The sequence below is a fragment of the Berghia stephanieae genome, chromosome 10, assembly GCF_034508935.2.
Source record: "Berghia stephanieae isolate SIO BIC M18660-M18661 chromosome 10, UCSD_Bste_1.3, whole genome shotgun sequence".
Classification (NCBI taxonomy): Eukaryota; Metazoa; Mollusca; class Gastropoda; order Nudibranchia; family Aeolidiidae; genus Berghia; species Berghia stephanieae.
This window is the reverse complement of record NC_088369.1, coordinates 33,866,977-33,889,087: the sequence shown is the minus strand read 5'-3', so window position 1 is coordinate 33,889,087 and position 22,111 is coordinate 33,866,977. Positions and strand designations below refer to the sequence as shown.

The window sequence follows — 22,111 nt, the reverse complement described above, 5'->3', positions numbered from 1 at the left end:
TAGCAGTGGTAGTGATGACGATGTGGCGGTGGTAGTTGTAGTAGTAGCAGTGGTGGTAGTGATGAAGATGAGGTGGTGGTGGTGCTTGCAGTAGTAGTGGTAGTGATAATGATGTGGTGGTGGTTGTAGTAGTGGTGGTGGTAATGATGATGGTGTGGTGGTGATGATGGTTGTAGTACAAATGGTAGTGATGATGAACTGGTAGTGGTGGTTGTAGTAGTAGTAGTGGTAATCATGATGTGGTGGTGGTGGTTGTAGTAGTAGCAGTAGTGATGACGTGGTGGTGGTTGTAGTAGTAGTGGTAATGATGATGTGGTGGTGGTGGTTGTAGTAGTAGTGGATGATGATGTGGTGGTGGTGTGTTGTAGTAGTGGTGGTGGTTGTAGTAACAGTGGTAATGATGATGCAGTGGTGGTGGTGGTGGGTTGTAGTAGTAGTAGTGATGATGTGGTGGTGGTGGTTATAGTAGTAGTAGTGGTAGTGATGATATGGTTGTGGTTGTAGTAGTAGCTGTAAAGATGATGTGATGCTGGTAGTTTGTAGTAGTAGTGGTATTGATGATGATGGGGTAGTGGTGGTTGTAGTAGTTGCAGTGATGATGTGGTGGTGGTGGTGTGGTTGCAGTAGTAGTGGTAGTGATGACGATGTGGTGGTGTGGTTGCAGTAGTAGTGGTAGTGATGATGATGTGGTGGTGGTGGTTGTAATAGTGATGGTAGTTGTGGTAGTGATGATGATGTGGTGGTGGTGATTGTTGTAGTAGTTGTGGTACTGATGATGATGTGGTGGTGGTGGTTGTAGTAGTAGTGGTAGTGATGATGATGTGGTGGTGGTGATTGCAGTAGTAGTGGTAGTGATGATGGTTGTAATACTAGTGGCAGTGATGATGATGTGGTGGTTGGAAGGGGGGGGGGTATCCTTAGAACAAATTGACCTCACCGGAATTTGACGGAAGTTGCCCGGAGCCCGGAATTTTTGGCTCCAGACCGGAGTTTTTTCCGGTGAAACCGGAGTTTTGGCATCACTGTATACCGGATACGTGGAATAACGATCAACATTTTAAAAAGACTTGAATCAATAACACCGAACACCAAGATGAAATAAGAAAATTGCAGCCGCCATAAGAGAGTTGGGGAAAATAATGTCAGTGATACAGAGAGCTGCAAAACAGTCCGATGACAAGAAGCAGAAGGGTCATCTAATCATTTATACCGAATTCAATTCTATTTCTAAAATTTATTTCATCACTGATCATCTCACCCGAGAAATGGAATAAATCTAAACAAATCTGAATAAAATAGAGTAATTCTGTGTGATTATTCAGAGGGAGAGCCAAAATAATTTAGTTTACGAGTTTTATAAAGCATCATCATTTTAAAAAGACTTAAAGCGAGTGTATCAAACACCTGAATCAATAACACCGAACATCATGATGAAATTAGAAAATTGTAGCCGACATAAGAGAGCGGGGAAAAATAATGTCAGTGATATAGAGAGCTGCAAAACTTATATTGATTTATATTTTTCATTAAAAAAACAACTTATAGCACCTATCCATGTTGTCATTTTCTCCTGTATGCATGCATAGCTGCTAGTAGAATATCTGGTCAGGCATTTATTAAAAGAAGTTGGTGTTACACAATCGCATTATTGGCATTTTATTTAGTTATTTTAGGCATAGTTTAGATTTCATTGGAATACAATAGGACGACCATGAGATGAAGCATGCATTTCTATTATATTAGATACAACAGTCAATATTAGTCACCATTTACCTTTAATAATACATTTAAAGTTAAATTCTCACCAAAACACCCCGTTGTTATAACCGGTAGCCGACACCATTGAAGTAAAAAAATATTATCAGCATGAATAGAAGCGCTGTTAGAAGCAGGTTAGTGAGTATACATTATTAAAGCAGTACGTTTTTCACCATTCTAAATTACTTATAATTTTTAATCGTGACTGACCAATAAAAAGAAAAACAAAACATTGGTATCCATATCGCTTGGTCTACACTGTCATGTTAAATATGAACACAGTTTTCTTTATAAAGTGATTTTGTTCTCAAGTACTAGGAGCCTTGTTACTGAGAATATTTGTGTTCTATTTGAAGCGACCAGTATTATTGATAATACTGACCATAATTACCAATCTGATCTTATTTCGGGGAAAGTCTATCTTTGATCTATTGTAAACCACCGGTAAATATATATATATATATATATATATATATATATATATATATATATATATATATATATATATATATATATATATATATATCATTTTAGATATGTTCTTAATGCCGACTGTGTCCTTAATGACGAGATAAGTATAACCTAACTAATGTTTTGATTACTTTTTAGAATTCCAAATCAAATTCTTTTATATTATGTTTTGTAAAGCAGGCCCTCAAGCAAAAGAGGAAACGATGAAAAGGTGTAGAAACAGACAAAACAAAAAATAACGTTTTAGAAATAGCAGAGTAAAATACCCCAAAAAAAAATCATCCCAAAATCTCACCATACTTTGAATTGAGTCAAGTTAATTTTTTAGATTGACTTTTTTCGTGTATTTTTATTTCTGCTTCTTTCTTTCTGACACTGTTTAACGCTCTACACCATTTCAATTATTATTTTTTACACACCAGTAGTTACTCCCACGTTTTTCAGTGTTAAAAAAAGAAGTGAGATGCGCAATGTCATCAAATTGATTATATAAATACATCCTATCAGTCACAAAGTTGAACAAGGAGCTTATATAATTAAATTGTTCTGAGTAGCAGTTTTATCAAGTTCATGGCATCGTTTAAGTCAGCATAATATTTTATTACATCAAAAGTAGCAAATAAAAAAGGGAGAAAAAAAAAAACCCGTAAGGTCAATAACTTTACAGCCATGCAGTCTTTTGTTTATATTTAGGTAACCATCGCAACAATTATTAAACCATTCCCATTCATATGCGGCAGAAAAATAACTATACCATTAATATGATGAGTGAAAAAAAGATGGTAAATTCCGGGAACTATGACAAATAAAAAATTTACATTGTCTTATTTAACCAGTTGATAAACCGCTAATTACCGTATTTTCCTGACAACTAGACATTTTAAATATTCGTGCTTTTCATGGAAATAAATTAACACACCTTAAATAACTTTATATATATGACAATCGTCCCTCAACAGGGCACTCAAAAATGTCCCTTTAGACAAGTTGTATTGACTGCAGCTCAGCTTTGAGCTTTTATTTTTAATATCATTTTAACATAGCGCAATATCCACTGAACGTTCTCAAAGCACTTTTCATAGCACTAGGAAGGACTAATCTATTACCATCTGTTTTCACTCATTTTCAGCTTTTTAAAAATCAGCTATAATTCCCTCCCGTTTAAATTATATAGCATTTATAATATGCATAAATATAAAAGAATACATTATTGTTTCATTTTTAAAGGACAATAAAAGCTGTAACTAGAAAGAATTAGCTAGCAATTCTACCTCTGACTTCCATGTCATTGAAATATATGTGAACTGTGTATGTCCCAGGAGTTTGAGGTACGAAGGAGCCTTTGTACCTCCCAAACATCGATCCCTGCTCCAGCGGGCATTGCACCGTCCAGCCGTTGTGTAACACTTCAGTCGTCAGCTCTCCATCTCCAGCAAAAGTTGCATCCACTAGGAAATGTTAGGTCGGGTTTAGAATCAAATTCAATCTAAATATTATAGTCATTGCCTTTGGTTGGATAGAATTATTCTTCTTGAAGATATTTCGAATTTTTTGTTGGACTGCCTTTCAGATAAAGAAGGGTTTGGGAGCTGATGTGACATTTACTTCTAGACTGCCACCATACTACAAGTATCATAAGTCATGAGTTTGGTGAAAAGAAATTATGGTTTGTCACTGCTTATCTTGTAAAACTAAAACTTTGGATAGGTCAATCCTAATAAATATAGTTTGTACAGGAATCAAACATTACGTTGGAATTTTAAATATACATTATAGATGCTTATGTTTTGTTTTCGTTTCGGATATTGTCTATTTATTTTAAATATTCATATCGGTTCAAATTCTTGTTCATTTTAGAGGGAGAATATTATTCGAGTAATGGTTGGCTCTCGTGATTCGGGTGTCACTATCGTAATCGCAATAAAATATAATTCTAAAACAATTAAATTACAAAGAATCTTAAAATACCAGCCATCCCACGCAATAACAAAAAATAAATACAACCATATCGCACAATTCTCGCACAATTCTCTTAACCACCAGAAACCTTTTATCATTGGTTGTACGATTATTAATATTGTCCCAAGAAATGCTACTATAAAAAGAAACCAAATATCTGGTTCAATATTTGTGCTACAACAACATCGCTATAACTATCAATTGTAAATCTGAAGGGTCGTCAATTGATGGTTCTCCTTGGCCTATAGTTGCTATGCCTGCCATACTATTAACACGGGTACCATTTTACTATTATCTAATAGTTTGAGTTCCAAGTTATTCAATCAAACCACAGTGCTTACACCTTTGAAAATTACGTCAATTATCGTATATTATATCACAACGAGTCAAATGAACATCTAAGGTTCTATTTTTACTCAAATATTTTTAAGACAGTATTTTTGTCCCGTGTCATAGGACCGATAACCCTAAACCAATGGGCCATAGTCAACAAAAGTACCTGCTTATCACTTGAATCAATCAATCCCACAACCCCTGAGCATCACTCACAATTTTAAAACAGGCGATTGAAAAAAATGCATCGTATCGTTATGTGTTGCAATGTATCTCTTTCATCAGTGTGTCAAAATAGTGTGATAAATACTCACTAACTGTAGGACCTATTTGTTTATTTGGCATGTACTAAAGGTAGCTATGGAATTAATGTATTTTCGTTGGCAGGATATAAATTGTCAAGGGAACGAAACGAGTTAAATGGCAGAAAATTTTCTGATTGGTTAATGCTCAGTAACGCTCGAACTATCAATTCACTATTCCGACTTAATATAAATATCTGATGGCAGGAAATAAATGAAACCAGTCCATGGGGAAGAAGAAGAATGGTGGCTGTTCTCTATCTATAAGCTTTCAAATCAAATGCAAAAACACTATCTATATATAAATCAAATATTTGGAAAATACAAAATCATACAAAAGTAATACAGAGCAGCATGGTTTAATACCACGGATTTTGAAAAATTGCAACAACAAAAGGAATCACAGAAGAACAATAAAAATATTGTTTGTGGGGTTTTTTGGGGGGTATTTTTACAAACCGCTTGATATAAATTGGCTTGAAATACGTTGTTACTTGCCAAAGACTAGCACAATAGGTCTTCATCAAAAGAGACTGCAAATCTATTCATTTGAACTTTTTTTTTTAAACCAGCTCCTCAGCGCAGCATCATATGATGAAGTCGCCAATGCACTCTAGGAAGAACATGACAATGTTTTTGGGCAGTTTAGGATTCCTAGCCTTACCCAAGTAAAACAAACCGGTCCACTAAAGTGAGAATGCATCGTCAACCCATTCACCTAGCACCAATTTTTAGATATAAAAAGAGAATATTTTCTCATCTTAGCATGGATTTTGCAAATATTTCACTTCGTATTGTTTTATTTTAGATTACTTCTTCATAATTTCCCTTCGATAAAAAATGTTACTAACCCAGTTAAAGAAACTACAGTTTATAAAATATCTAGTTTTGGTATTGGCTTCCGATGATAAGCAAATTCATATCCAGCGGTGATATCAAATGAAACCAAGTAAGAAAATATGAAACTCATGCTGCAAAGTAAACATATATTATAATGTTATGTTATTCAAATTAATACTTAATATCCTATCATGCAAGAACGTCTAGTTTTCATCAATCAAATTAATAAATTAATAAAGTGTCATTTGTTATGATAACTTTCTTTTCAAATTAACAAAATACTGTCTGTCACTTCTAAAACAATTCATGGTACTCATTATACAAAGTGTTAGAATTTGAATTGGATGGTGCATGCTTTGGAAATATTGATGAGTGTAAAAATGATTGAAAACAGAAAATATAATAAAACTTTAACAACAGAAAAAAAAACAACATTACAATAAATTTTAATTAAAAGAACAATGAAACAAATGAAACAAAATTTGAAAATTCGAGGAGAGAAAAACCTTCCAGTTATCTTATGTTAGTTCATTGTATGGTAAATTTTGTTACGGCATGCTGTAAGAGAATGAATGAGGTGTAGATGTGTACTTGTTGCAGTTGGTGGTGATTATGATGATGATGATGATGATGATGATGATGATGATGATGATGATGATGATGATGATGATGATGATGATGATGATGATGATGAATGGATTAATTAATAGAGAGAGGGAGGGATACGAAGTGAAGAATGGTGATGATGATGATGATGATGATGATGATGATGATGATGATGATGATGATGAGGAGGAGGAGGAGGAGGAGGAGGAGGAGGAGGAGGAGGAGGAGGCCGACGAGAAGTCCGCAACAAGAAAGGGAAAGCTAGTTAAAAGACTAATTTGCATCAAAATGTCTATGTCAGGAAATTCACTGTTACATTCTTTAAAAATCTATTCTATATGAAACACAAAATCAAACTAAATCAAAAGACTATAGTAAAATTTAAAAAAGAAAATAATGAAGAAACAAAACCAAAAACTTAAAAAAGAAAAGCAATTCTCCAGCGATTTACAATTGCTTGTGCAATCGAAGTAAAAGCCGAACTTAAGCAAAAAATGCAGATTATATCCTATCCAATTGGTCTTATTATAATATTTAAACTTGCAATTATGTAGATTATCATCTATTTATAACTTAATGAAATGTTTGATTATTTTCTGCAATGACATTGTGTCGTCTGTGTGTGTATTTTCTTTATTTGTTTTTGTTTTTGTTTGTTATTTTGTTTTTTGTTTTTGTTTTTTAGTTTGTTTGTTAGTTTGTTTGTTTCTGTAAGTAAGAGATGTGAGTGACTGCTTACCATTAAACGTGCTTTCTTGTCCAACCTTTCCGGTTTCAATAGCTGTCATTTCTACCATAGACGGGTCGAAGACAGGAAGTGTGTAGGGACTTCCAGTCACGTGTTCGCTCTCGTACATCACTGACATTTCCCAGTCACCTAGAAAATTGTAAAAATGATGATAAACAATATAAACGAGACAATCTCATTTTAATTCAAAGTTAAACTTAATAAAACAAGACCTCTTGTTTAACTCTCTCCTTACCGATCGTGTCCAGTATTTTTACAAAATGGTAGGCTTAACCAGCAGAAAAATTGATTTTTAAAACTCAAACAATCTCTCTACAAAACAAAGTTATGTTCTTATTAATTAAACAAAGATCATTGTGCTGTACAAAATAACTCTGAATAAGAAAAATATGTAAATTGTGTCGAAACAAATGTGACGATTTTACTGTAGGTGGTATGGAGAAAAAAAATTATGCCTTTTCCGCCACGACATCATAAGATATCATCGCCTATGCATTCCACGAAGGAATATAGATAACTCATCAAACAAGATGTCTGATGTCAACAGGAATCAACCATGTTGTCCAAGTGAGCAAATTTGGGGTTAATAATCTTGCTCAAGGAAAAAAAACGAAAGTGCCTGAAGCGGGGCTCGAACCCGGGTCCTTCCGGGTCACAGTGCAATGCCTTAACCTGAAGAGGGTTAAGAAAAAGAGTATGTCATTAGGCCTGGCTCCAGAAATAGTTGATACTGAGCAGCATTGCAAGTCTTCAGATGGTTTTAAAGTTCTTAATCCGTGTTACCAAATAAAACGTTTGTAACAGTCTTTTGTACTTATTCGTGTTCACTATAAGGATAAGTCCAATCACACGGGCCCTGAGATTTATAAGCCTTGTCATCTCGATGATTTAAGCCTGTCGCAGACATCAAGGATCAGATCTTTTCAATTCCTTACGACATCACCTGTTCTCAAGAACAATACTACTTGACCCTCTTAGTTATTAGGAAAATCCTGCTTTTCTCTGCACAATGCCATAATTCTTGTTTAACAAAAACCCAAAGGTGTGGAATTATAGATTTATATCGCCACGGATTTGGTCTGTTAAAATATTGAGGCATTGGAATATCTTAAATACAATGATAATTTTTCAAGTCGTTTCAATTTTTAGTATTGTTTCCATTGCAGTGATTCTGCGTTTAGGAACGAACACATTCTGATTCCAAACACAAGAATACAAGAATCCTATAATCAGAGCTGCCCACTTACAATTTCAAAATTCGTTGTTTCAATGAGAAAAATAGAGAAACGTCACTATAATAAACACCAACATGCACACCAAAGTCTGCGACAATACACCCAAGGTGGGTTGCAGGTACGCGGGAAAAAGACGAATAGCTTTGAAATGGATAATATGCCCTCTACATATTCAAAAATGCTTCAAAGGCCTAATTATAGGTTTTCTAGAACCAAACTTTCCTTAGTAAATCAAAGATGCAATTCTGTTGCTGGAGCCAAAAATTCGTAATATTACGATATCTCATCTCACCAACCACTAGTCACAAGTTATCCGTTGTATTGATCCTTTTCCATATATTATTTATATCATTCTGCTTCTTCCAAATATTTCACCTTCCCGTCCAATTCTGGTCATCTTGATGATGCTTGGTTTCGTAATAATAAATCTCATGTGGATTTTTTTTTACTTTCTTTCAGACCTTTTAACTTTAAACTTTGATTTTGAGTACCGCCAACCGGGGTTACTTAGGCCACTTAGTAGAATAAAAAAAGGTTGCTTTTTAAAAAAGTTAAATTCATGAGTGCTTATTAGGTCTATTAGGTTCTAATTATTTAAAAGATAAAAGCTACATGTAATTTATCTTTTAAAATAAGCAATCTTGTTTTCAGTAAGCGGCCTAAGTTACCCCGGGTGGCCTAAGTAGCCACAGTTGACGGTAGTTCGCAAGTGGGGTGGGGGTAACAATCAAGACGAGAGCAAGTAAGGGAAAAGGCACGAGTCAGAAAAAGCAAAAAGAAAGATACAAGGGGAAAAGTCACCCCAAAAAGTCAAAATTAAAAGTCAAAAATTCGTAGCTCAAGAAATATTGGTTCGGGTAATCCAGGTCTGTTTCTCGTCAAAATACACCGTTGCTTACCAACTTCTGAAGGGGTGAAATTAGCCAGATGGATTCCGTTCTTGTACATAACAGGCATGTTGACCACCTTGCCTCCTGGCGATGTTGCTTCCATTCTTACCTCCCCTTCTCCAGCATCTGTTGTGTTGACCTGAATAAAACACAATAAACTCAATCTTGTAATCATTTGTTAATCTAATATAGAAAGATGTAGAGTTTAAGGGCATTTTAAACATATATTTATAAGCATCGGAAGTAATGATAATTTGGCCGAGGAGGAATCGGAGGAAGAGAAGGAGAACAAAGATGAGAGAAGAGAAAGGAGGTAGAGAAGAAGAAGAAGAAGAAGAAGAAGAAGAAGAAGAAGAAGAAGAAGAAGAAGAAGAAGAGGAAGAGGAAGAAGAAGAAGAAGAAGAAGAAGAAGAAGAAGAAGAAGAAGAAGAAGAAGAAGAAGAAGAAGAAGAAGAAGAAGAAGAAGAGAAGAAGAAGAAGAAGAAGAAGAAGAAGAAGAAGAAGAAGAAGAAGAAGAAGAACAACAACAACAACAACAACAACAACAACAACAACAACAAGAAATGGAGGTGGAGGAGAAGGTGGAGGAGGAGGAAGAGAAGGAGAAATTTTTAATTAAAAAAAAAAAAACAGGAAAAATTTATTTATATTGATCAATAGATATGAAAAAAAACTGAGACACTCTATCGAAAAGTACTTTCAACCAGATCAAACTGAACCAGCTACGCAATCACTAATGGGTGGACAGGAGGGGCGGGGGGGTCAGAAACAAATCTTGATTTCACCCAGGATCGATCTCAGTCCCATTGCGGGTGAAGCGAAAGGTGTATCAACATGAACAGAGCTATTGGGACGATACAACACAAATTGTTGAACAGGTTGTAAACAAACGCCGTTTAAAAAAAAAATCAACTCCTTACGGTCAATTCACTGTTGTTTCCCACGACAGCTCTGTCCAGCTTTTCAAAATGGACTTTGGATCGGTCAGACAAGACCTTGAAGGACACAGGGCAGCCTGGTACTGGTTTCTCATCACAAAGAACATTGAGCTGTTGAAAAAAAAAGAAAGATTTTTAATATCCATCAAGATCAAATTAAATTGCAGATAGATGATCAATGATTGTCTTTTATTGCGCTTTAAATTTCATGAGTTAAAGTTATATTGAAACCATGTGGTACCCGAGTTTTAAATTGCATTTATAGAAGGTTTTGATATAAAAATAATTTCCATTTCAAATTCTCTGAATCAAATATCATTTTGTTTATAGCCTGTACCAAGATGAGATACCGTTGTCATCGTTCGGTCTGTACTGTAATGGTTTGCATTTCAAAACAATTCCTTTGTTACAAATAGATTGAATTATAAAGGGGAAAATATACAATGTTTGACTGACATCGCAATGCATAATGAAAGAGCAAAGTTTAAAGGGAAGTAATAAGAATAAGAATTTTTTTTTCCAATTTACCAGGAGTTATCGGCCTTGTATCTAAAATGCATTTTGAGCCCTCTCTCTCTCTCTCTCTCTCTCTCTCTCTCTCTCTCTCTCTCTCTCTCTCTCTCTCTCTCTCTCTCTCTCTCTCCTTTCTTTCTTTCTTTCCTTCTCTTTCACTATCTCTCTCACTCCCCCTTTCTCACCTGTGTGTGTTTGTGTGTGTGAGAGTGTGTGAGAGAGAGGGAGAGAGAGTGTGTGTGTGTGTGTGTGCGTGTGTTTGGATGTACTCTCTCGATCTGTACCTTTGATTCTCTATATCTCTCTTTAATCATTTCACTATTCACATTATTATTTTCTCTCAAACAATGATGATGATGATGATGATGATGATGATGATGATGATGATGATGATGATGATGATGATGATGATGATGATGATGATGATGATGATGATGATGATGATGATGATGATGATGATGATGATGATGATGATGATGATGATGATGATGATGATGTGGTGGTGGTGGTAGTGGTGGTGGTTGTGGTGGTTGTGGTGGTGGTGGTGGAGGAGGAAGAAGAAGAAGAAGAAGAATATGATGATGATGACGATGATGACGATGACGAACGACGTCAATGCACCAAGAACAAATAGAAGAACCCATACTTTGTGGTGGCCAGTTTCTGTAGGAGTGAAGTAACAATCAGCAGTGTCCCCGATCCAGTCCATCCTCACAGGCACCACTGAGTCGGGTCCTGCCAGTTCCAGGCGAATCACAGTGTGGTCGGTGCCATCCTCGGCTGTCACGGTGAAGTGTTTCTGGAACACATCAATTTTTTTAAATAAGATACAGCTCATACTTCGACTTGTGAAAAACTTATACTGGAATCAAACAGTGTGTGTCAGACTTGATAATGAAACATCGGAACTTCTTTAAACATCGAGAAGGGAGTAAGACAAGGTTGCGTCTTATCACCGGACCTTTTCAACATATATAGTGAAATAATATTCAAAGAAATTGAAGATATCATAGGCGTCGTCGTTGGAGGGCAGAAAATAGATATTCAAACAATCACCCGACGTGTACATATATGCAGGTCTGAGGTCCGAACGCAATTATGGACCTCGTTTAACATTGTTGTAATGGAGAATATTTTGTGTCATATTTTGAGATTTCCATTATAACGATGCGCCCGATGAGCCCGTAATAAATTGGGTTATCAGACCTGCAAATACGTGCCCGTCGATCTTACCTCTTGGCGGACCATGACATCATCAAATTCTCCTCGCATCCGGGCACTATTCTCCCTCTTCTTAGTTGATTCAAACTTCCTGAAATAAGCGGCATAGGCCATGACTCCAAGATGCTCCACTTCCGGATCCGCCATTTCCTTGGCAGAGAAAATTGGGTCGATGCCCAGCAATTTTGCGGAATTGATACCTGCAGAAATAAAAGTTGAATCAAATGGTGGTAACAATTTACCTCGTTTCAGTTTTTAGGAAAGTACTTTGAAATCATGTTCAAACAAAGAGGGTTATATTTGCAGTTAAGTGCAAACTTCTCCACTAGTGTTTTTAGCAAATAATAAGTACCACTTCCTTTGAGAAGCTATTTCTGCTCTTCTTTTGAGCCAAAACTGCAAGTTTTTAATATTTTAAAAAATTCATACTGTAATTCAATCTAGAGATTCTGATGAAATCTAAAATTTTCTTTTCTTTTTTTTTTTAAACCAACGTTGGTGTCTTTTTTTTTTTTTGGCGAATGCTAGAAAAAGGACAATTTGACACAGATAAGTATATATTTTCCTCCCTCCCTTTCTCCATCAATTCACCCATCCATCCATCCATCCCTCCACATACACACACACACACACACACACACACATATATATATATATATATATATATATATATATATATATATATATATATCTATATATATTGTGGCTAATGTTAGAAAAATGACAGTTTGGCAGAGATTTGTATATATTTTCATCCCCCCCCCCCTTCCACCCTCCCTCCCTTCCTCCCTCCCTCCCTCTCTCCTCCAATTCACCCATCCATCCACATACACACATCCATCCATATATATATAATAAATATATTATATATATATATAATATATATAAAATATATTATATATATATATATATATATATATATATATATATATGCATACATACATACATATCAAATTGATGACTCACCATTTTGCAAGGTGACGACACTGTCAGTTGACAATTCTGGTGGATTTCCGCCTACAGATGAGACCAGGTTTGCCAGCAGACGCCCATCATTCCAGTCAGTCTGAAAATTGTTTCAAAACATTAGAAGTTTGTTTTTTAGTTCGATGCCACTTTCCAAACTTGTCTTTGACAGTGGCACATTAGTTTAGAAGTTCGTCTGAGATACAGCTTACGATACATTGCCTGTTCAATCTTGATATAAATAACAATGTCAAATAGAATGTAAGTTTCATTTTAATATACGAAAACAGATAAAATGGACGTTTCGTGTGTCCCCTTTATCAACAAAACACGTTGAATGAAACACTACAGACAAATGAGATAATGTGGTAGTTAGTGACGTTGTTAAGATGAATAAACAAAAACATTGATGGGCAGGAAATAGTATCCTCCTTTGTAAGGAAGCACGAATTAAAATAGAATAATAGAAATTTAATTACATGATATTATATTACCCTATTTAATCTTGTAAATGTGAAACCAAATTCTCCTGTAATCATTTTCCCCTATAATATATTTCTAAACATATCTGTAACAGAACTTATAGTTTTTTTATATAAGAAAGCAGTGCCAACACTGAAATAATGGCGTCCCCATTGCCCCATTCCCCTTTCTTCTCCCTCGATGATCGAGTACTCAAAGTCATAATATAAGTTTGGCTCACGCCGAGTAAGTCAAGGATGGAGTCTCACTCAGGAGTGGTGCAAACTTGCATCCTTTGGAAAAGGTTTTTTTTCTCATATTTTCTCACCATACTCAAGTGTAAAATGATTACCAAATGGTTAAGAAGCGTTGTTTTTGTCGAAAAGAATTTAGACCCATAGTGTGAATATGGTATTAAGTCGGGGAAAAAAATAGAAGTTGAAAATCATTATAACAGACCTGCCAACCCTTCATATTCCAAAAGTGGAATCAGAATGTCAGAAAATAGGAATTTCAGACAAAAAATAGGAATTTCTTACCAAATGGATAATTCTGTATCGAAATTGCCACCAACTTTGCCAGCATAAACATAAAGACAATATTCGGGCTAACTGACAAAACTACATATCACATATATTAGGTAATGGAATGGGGAAGGGGGAAAGGAGTGCAATTCATTTTCCTACTTATCTCCCTTTTGACAATCATTTTTTCTTTAAATTCAGCTTTTTAGCCCTCCATTCGTTTTAATCTTACCATTATCATCATTTTTGAAAATCGGAATTTAAGAGACAATGGCGGAATAATGGAAAAGGAAAAGTGAAAATAGGAATGATTCCGCCAAAAGCGGAAGTGTTGGCAGGTATGTTATAATCATCATTATCATCATCATTATCATCATCATTATCATCATCATCGTCGTCGTCGTCGTCATCTTATCATCACCATCATCATCATCATCGTCGTCGCTGTCTTCTGTTCACCATCTCCAACACTAAATCACAATCGCGCTATCTGCATCGAAGCCATAACGGTCATCACAACTAAAGCGACCCCCCCCCCCCCCCCACACACACACACTCGCCCAATCCCCCTCACACAAACGCTTTTTTCTTTCAATAAAACGGTCAGTCATGCCGAATGACCGAACACCACCTACAGTGAAATTCTCGACGGTTCCTTCATGAAGCAGAGCCCGGATTTCCCTGCGTGTGGCCAGGTACCCAGGCGCGTCCACCATCATAAAGTAGGACAGGTATGTCATACCGGACAGGTCATCCAGGTGCGAGGAGCAGAAATCCTCGGGTCGAACAACGATGGGGATGTTAAGTTTCTCCTTGGCCAACTCCATGGCTTCAGTACAGTTCTCAAGTCTGTGAATAGAAATGATAATGAACAGTACATAGAAAGAATTCGGTTATATTCAGTAAGAATAAACAGTACATAGAAATGATTCGGTTATATTCAGTAAGAATAAACAGTACAAATCTCAAGTCTGTGAATAGAAATGATTCGGTTATATTCAAGTAAGAATAAACAGTACAGTTCTCAAGTCTGTGAATAGAAATGATTCGGTTATATTCAAGTAAGAATAAACAGTACAGTTCTCAAGTCTGTGAATAGAAATGATTCGGTTATATTCAAGTAAGAATAAACAGTACAGTTCTCAAGTCTGTGAATAGATATGATTCGGTTATATTCAGTAAGAATAAACAGTAAACTTCTCAAGTCTGTGAATAGATATGATTCGATTATATTCAGTAAGAATAAACGGAACAGTTCTCAAGTCGGTGAAAAGAAATGATTCGGTTATATTCAGTAAGAATAAACAGTACAGTTCCCAAGTCTGAGTGTAGAAATAAATCGGTTTTAATCAGTTTGAATAAATGGTACAGTTCTAAAACCTACGGGTAGAAATGATTCGGTTTTAATCAGTATGAATAAACAGTACAGTTCTCAAGTGTGATGATAGAAATTGTTCGGTTTTAATCATCAATAAGAATAAACAGTACAGATCTCCAACCTCTGGGTGCTATTGCAATGACTTATTTGTTCGGTCACCACGTCCTACATTAACATTGTAACATACAACAGCTTGGTTAATGCCATTCTATCGAAACTATATTTCATTTTGGCTTTGTTATCTAATACATAAGGATGCAATACGATCATCTTTTAAATCTCAAAGTATGCAAGTGGACAACAACATTTTTTTTGTTTAATTATCATAGCATTCTGATTCTTAGATAATATGAAGCAACTACGTGCTTTCGTAAATTCCTATTATGATAAAGTATAACATAACCGAAGAGCGTGCAACAAGGCAGCTTTCTGTATATTATTTTTCTTTGTGTTCCGATAACCTTTTGTTTGCATTTCAAATACCAGGTCGGCTTGTATGATTTGAATTAATTTGGTGTCACCGTATTTCGCAAGTCTTAGAACGTAATATCAGTCCTGTAAAATCAAAATGTAAATACGTTGATTTAAAACAGATATCTACCTGTCAGTGTAAGATATTCAAAAATTTTTTTTTTTTTTTTTTTTTTGTAGTTAAAAATAAAATGCAATTATTCTGAAGTGTGATTCAAATGTCATAATCTTCAAAGAAAGGCGTGTAACTCCCTTCATTCCCCAACATTGTGTTTACTGTTGAATGATAGCTGTATTTAGCCGATGTTCCATACTGTGCACAAGAAAGTGTGATTGATGCATAATGTGTGGGCATTGTTCAACTCAACTCATGTGGTAATGGGTAGCAAGCTATAAAGGTAGTGATAGAATAATTGTAGGACAGCTATTATTGGAGATAGGACGTGAAATAGGCGGAGATCTACTTAAGTATACAGAAAAACACAATCAGGTCATAGTAATGCCAAAAGAAAGATAGAAATGATAAGCTATCGTTGGTGATACTAAGCTGCTAGAAGATGTGGAATATAACAAGTAATTAACACAAATGAATATAATAGTTTCAAAAAAGAACAAAATACCAAACACGGAACGTTTCGGGCTCAAAGCCCTTCTTCAGTCTACAACAACAACAACAAAAAATGGAAACATAAATACATTACAAAATGAAAACGTCGACTGTCCTTTTTTGTTTAAAAAAATCGTATTATTTCTTGTTGTTGGCTGAAGAAAGGTTTTGCGCCCAAAACGTTCCTTGTTGGAAGATGTTATATTCAATTTTGTTTATTACATTGTGTAAACTGGCCGTAAAACTTTTATTTCAAAATTAAACGATAGATTAAAATCACGATCAAGCTTTGAGTTAAAAACGAGGAAAAGACTCACATTTCTGAATTGACCTTGTTTTAAAAATCAATTTTCCCCACTATAATTTTCAAAAACAATATGAGCGTTTATATAATCTAATTTAATTTCTAATCAATGTGCGTAATGTCAACAGCAACACTTAGCATGTAAGACAACGCATGCCTCCTATAAGGCGGAATTGCATTTTTTTTTTTTTCGTTGTTGCCAGCCAGGTGCTCATTTACAGCAGCGTGGCTCAGCGGTACGGTCTTTGATTCGTACCCAAAAGGTACGGAGTTCGACTACCCGCCTCGTTGTGTGGCCTTGTGGCGCTGCACTGCGGCTGACGCCTGGGTTATTCCAGTCTTCCCTTGGGATATACCCTAAAGAAAAATTTCCCCTTGGGAATATAATTTTAATTTACGCACGGTGACAGAATGTGAAGAGAGAACATTTTCCAATGACTCAATTATGCGCCATCCAAATGGGGACTCGAACCGGAGACCTATAAGTCCGAAGGCGTGTATTATAAAGGGAATAAAATTGACGGTACTCAGCTCTTTGTTATTGTTTTTAGTCAGCCATTTTTATGAGTAGTTCTATTTAAATTGTATTAATCAGACTATAAACGTTTGAACATACACATCGTTTTGTGTGTTGGTAAGCTATATCCGGCTGGCGGATGTTGTGAGTTTCTAACTAAACTCATAGCATAAATACTATAAAAATCACAAAGCCCCACAAATAAATCAAAATTGTTTAAAGGATATTTGTTCAACCCGCTATAATACCAGATGATGGTGATAGGTCACGTAGGGAATAAAATACGTATTGGTGTAACCCAAGCTGACTATGAAGTCACATAGGGAATATAATACGTATTGGTGTTAACCAAGCTGACTAAGAAGTCACGTAGGGAATATAATACGTATTGGTGTTACCCAAGCTGACTAAGAAGTCACATAGGGAATATAATACGTATTGGTGTTACCCAAGCTGACTATGAAGTCACGAAGGGAATATAATACGTATTGGTGTTACCCAAGCTGGACTGTGACAAGGTTTGGTTTTTCGTGTCCTGGGACAAAACGGCTTTTGTTCTTGTGTCAACTGCACTGCGAAGCAAACACCAACTTTTCTTCACTGTTTACAGGAGTGACAGTGAGAATGTTTTTAACAAGATACATAGACAGAGACACACAAACACATCAGCATACACAGCCCTTCACCAGTTAACTGCTGTACTCGGGTAGTTTTTGTTGGTACGCTATAAATAGTATGCGCTTGGCTAAGAATCTCACAACATTGCCATCCGGAAGTTTAAAGGTCCAACGCACAAAACTATGTGTAACCTTGATCGTTTATAGTCTGGTCAATACAGTTTAGTGAGGATTACTCATAAACATGGATGGCAAAAAAAACAATAACAAAGACCTGAGTGAGTGACGTCAACTTCATTCGATCTATATCTGACTGGCGGGTGTTGTGAGTATTTCACCTTAACGCATTGGATCAATGATACTCGTAGAACGAAAGACTATTGAGTTTCATATTTCTGAATATTTTAACTTTAGTTTAACTTCACGTTGGGCATCTGATCGTAGCCATCGTTATGTTATAGCCTGACACTGAAATCCAAAAGGACTCACAGTTTGACGTCATTATTTGGTTTTTGCACCGCCCAGTGAGTTGTCATTAGTAGAGCTCATCGAAACAAGTTATTTCATTGGTTGAACTATTGAATACAACTCACGATTTGTTTTCTTTTGTGGCGAAAGACTGGCATTTTGACGTCATTTTTTGGTCAGTGTCAGGCCATAACTTTACGAAGGCCACGATCTGATTCACCCCGACATAATACCAGATTGACACGGTGGGTCACATGATCACACTGGTGATTGACAGAGTCACGAACAGTTTAATGGGTTTTAGCTAACAAAAGGTGTCTCTTCGTGTGCGATTTTTTTTCTTTTATAGATGGTTCGAAATTGACGTCACTCAGCTCTTTGTTATTGTTTTTAGACAACAATGTTGGTAATTTCTTCTCTTTAACCCTAGAACTGTGACTGTGAGGGCCGATTTCACTCCAACCAATAATCTGAACTTTTGGCAGGATTTAGCTGTCGTTTCCATCGCTTTCTGCAATTGGTAAGTAACTGTGATAGGACTCAAGATTCTCTAGAAGCGCGAGTCGCATGTCAGATATTGATCTCTTGCTGGTAAGGGATGGAAACGACATGACAGTCATATCCTGGCATAAGTTATATGTTGAGTTGAGTTAACACCCCCCCCCCCTCCCTCCAGTTCTAGGGTTAAATGACACAAATCAAACTATATATAGTATGCGCTTGGCTAAGAAGTTCACAACATTGCCATCCGGAAGTGTAACGGACCAACACAAAAATGTGTGTAACCTTAAACGTTTATAGTCTGGTTAATACAGTTTAGTGAGAATTACTCACAAACGCGGATGGCAAAAAACAATAACAGAGACCCAAGTGACGTCAACTTCATTCTTTCTATAAACGTTCATTCAAGGTTACACACAGTTTTGTGTTTTGATATAATGTTTAATTTGTGTGGCGGATTTTATCTAAACGCATAGCATCAATACCAGGTTGATGTGATGGGTCACGTGACAACACTGATGATTGACAGAGTCACGCACAGTGTAATAGGTTTTAGCTAACAAAAGATGTCTCTTGATGTGGGGTTTGTTTTTCTTTTATAATGATATGAACTTGCTAGTAAAAGGAAGTAAACGCGATGAAAAAAAAGAGTGAAAACGAAGGAATGTGTGCGTGTTTCAGTGTTTCTGTGCGTTTGTGTGCATTGTGTATTAGATGTTGTGTATGTCAACCTAAGTATGAATAATAATATTTTCCCTATAGATAGTATGCGCTTCGCCAAGGAGTTCACAACATTGCCATCCGGAAGTATAACGGACCAACACACAAACTCTGTGTAACCATGAACTTTTATAGTCTGGTTAATACAGTTTAGTGAGAACAACTCACAAACGCAGATGGCGAAAACAATAACAAAGGCCTGAGTGACGTCATCTGCATACTATCTATAGATAGTTTGCGCTTGGCTAAGAAGCTCATAACATTGCCATCCGGAAGTATAACGGACCAACACACAAAACTATGTGTAACCATGAACTTGTAATGTTTAGTGAGAACTACTCATAAACGTGGATGACAAAAAAAAACAATAACAAAGACATGAATGACGTCATCTTCGTTCTATCTATAGTAAATGTCGTGCTCTGGAAAAAAAAAAGTATTAAAAATTTGGCCAGAAAACTCGTCCTTCAACTATGGATCGATTTAAAGTACTCTCATCTCGCGAAGTCCTAGGTTTGAGTTTTTAACCAAGATGAGGGTCGTTTATAGTAAGATTGACATAATTTAGTAAGAACTAATCACGAACAGGTTGTCTAAAAACAATGTTTTAAAGAATTGAGTCACGCCATCGTACACTAGACCTTATAGATAGTTCGAAGATGACGTCACTCAGGCCTTTGTTATTGTTTTTGCCATCCGCGTTTGTGAGTTGTTCTCACTAAACTGTATTAACCAGACTATAAAAGTTCATGGTTACACAGAGTTTGTGTGTTGGTCCGTTATACTTCCGGATGGCAATGTTGTGAACTCCTTGGCCAAGCGCATTCTATCTATAGATAGTATGCAGATGACGTCACTCAGGCCTTTGTTATCCTAACCGATCGAATTGGACGCAACATTTTTCTGGACAAAACGACAAAAATGGTTAGTTTTCGTGTGTATGTATTTGTCTGTGCGTCTATGTGTGTACATGTTGGTGTGGATGTGTGCGTCTGTGTGAGTACGTGTGTGTGTGTGTGTGTGTGTGTGTGTTTGTGTATGTGGGTGTGTATGTGTATGTGTGTCGGTCATCGGCAACCGGTAAAAATGTACCTTTAATTCCCTTCCTTTACCTGGAGTCACAAGTGTAACAAGTAACCACGAGGTGACAAACTTGACACCTGTAGATCTTTTTTGTTTTGTATTTTTTTTTGGGGGGGGGGGGGGGGGGGGGGGGGAGGGAGAGGGTGTGACATTAGTGGTTTTGGTTTATGTCTTTTTTTTTCTTGTGTTTGTTTGTTTGTTTGTTATTTGGGGAAGGGGGCTTAAATGCTAATATTATTGTAAATCGCAATCTATCTTGAAAGTGTGAATAAATCTTCACGTTTATTGAATAAGTGAATTTACCTTGTTTCACCAAGCGGAATAAACTATAATATAAAGAATATTTCTTATCCAAGCAAACCATAATAAATCCTATTCATGTTCATTTCAGTGCAGGTTACCTTGCATTTTATCTAACAATATTCAGGAATTCAATCACACCCTTTGTTGTATTTCTTTTATCATTTGGATAGAGTCTAGGTTTTGCAGTGGCTTTCAAATTTTGACAAAAATGTTTTAAATACCTTTTACGGCCTTTGCATTTTTGTCTTGGTTTCGTATGGGGGGTCGATATTCTAGTTTTAGTTCAATTTTTATTGGGGGGTGGGGGAGGTAATTTTTATTTGTTTTTAGTTTTTAGTTTTTTGTTTTGCTTTTGCTTTTGTTTTTGTTTTGTTTTGGTTTTTTTTAGGTTTTTTTTTTCTTTTTGTTGTATTTTTCTCTGTGAGTGGGAAGGGGTGGGGTTGCTTTTAAACATTTTTTTGGGTGGGGGGGGGGAGGAGGGGGTGTTTCATAACTTGGGTTCTAATAGACATAAAAAGAAAATTTAAAGTGGTGAACGACCAGAAAGATGTGGTTTACACCACTGCATACAACTCAATAATATATTATGAGTTTTTCGCATCTTTCCGGGCCACACATATTATTATTATCACTAACCTGCTGTGGCGACTTAATTGTCTCCAGTCTGGACATAGTCCCGGTTGGCAGTAGTCGATGAGGGCACTGAAAATGAAAACAAAATTGGAAATGAAAAGGTTCAATTTTAAGAGGAAGAACTTCTTAGTAATCGTAACATTTTTAAAAACTTGAGTTTTTCTATAGCGTAATATTCACTTAACGTGCTCAAAGCGCTGTACAAAGGGTCCCTGGCCAACAGCAATATTTAACATTTAGGACGGGACATGTTAGGAGATATTACAATTTTTTTTCGGACAGAGACAACGCTATTAACGGCCAGGTACTCATTTTACTCGTATTTAAATATGTGGCCGAATGCTCGGTGTATGAGAAAAGAGATAGATAGATAGATAGATAGATAGATAGATAGATAGATAGATAGATAGGTAGGTAGGTAGGTAGGTAGGTAGGTAGGTAGGTAGATAGATAGATAGATAGATGGATAGATAGATAGATAATTAGATAGATAGATAGATAGATAGATAGATAGATAGATAGATAGATAGATAGATAGATAGATAGATAGATAGATAGATAGATAGATAGATAGATAGATAAACAGATAGATAGATAGACATATAGACAGAAAGATCGATCCATAGAGAGAAAGGAAGGGAAATAGAGAGAGAGAGAGAGAGAGAGAGAGAGAGAGAGAGAGAGAGAGAGAGAGAGAGAGAGAGAGAGAGAGAGAGAGATGGTGAAGGAAGGAAACAGGAGTA

At 36.1% G+C, this 22,111-nt stretch overlaps 2 protein-coding genes across 3 annotated transcripts in view; both read right to left on the bottom strand.

Moving 5' to 3' along the window:
• LOC144981017 (dnaJ homolog subfamily C member 3-like) overlaps positions 1-22,111 on the bottom strand; it is a 516,589-nt gene that overhangs the window by 137,216 nt on the left and 357,262 nt on the right. The gene's annotated exons all lie outside the window — the stretch shown is intronic.
• Positions 1-22,111, bottom strand: part of LOC144981018 (filamin-A-like) — a 195,251-nt gene that overhangs the window by 151,180 nt on the left and 21,960 nt on the right. Inside the window, exons 4-12 of the mRNA XM_078929085.1 lie at positions 21,372-21,437; positions 14,402-14,615; positions 12,781-12,880; positions 11,827-12,014; positions 11,240-11,392; positions 10,063-10,191; positions 9,152-9,281; positions 7,009-7,146; positions 3,501-3,677 (exon numbers count right to left, since the gene is read on the bottom strand). Coding sequence (XP_078785211.1) covers positions 3,501-3,677; positions 7,009-7,146; positions 9,152-9,281; positions 10,063-10,191; positions 11,240-11,392; positions 11,827-12,014; positions 12,781-12,880; positions 14,402-14,615; positions 21,372-21,437 — 1,295 coding nt within the window. The remainder of the gene's footprint in view (positions 1-3,500; positions 3,678-7,008; positions 7,147-9,151; positions 9,282-10,062; positions 10,192-11,239; positions 11,393-11,826; positions 12,015-12,780; positions 12,881-14,401; positions 14,616-21,371; positions 21,438-22,111) is intronic.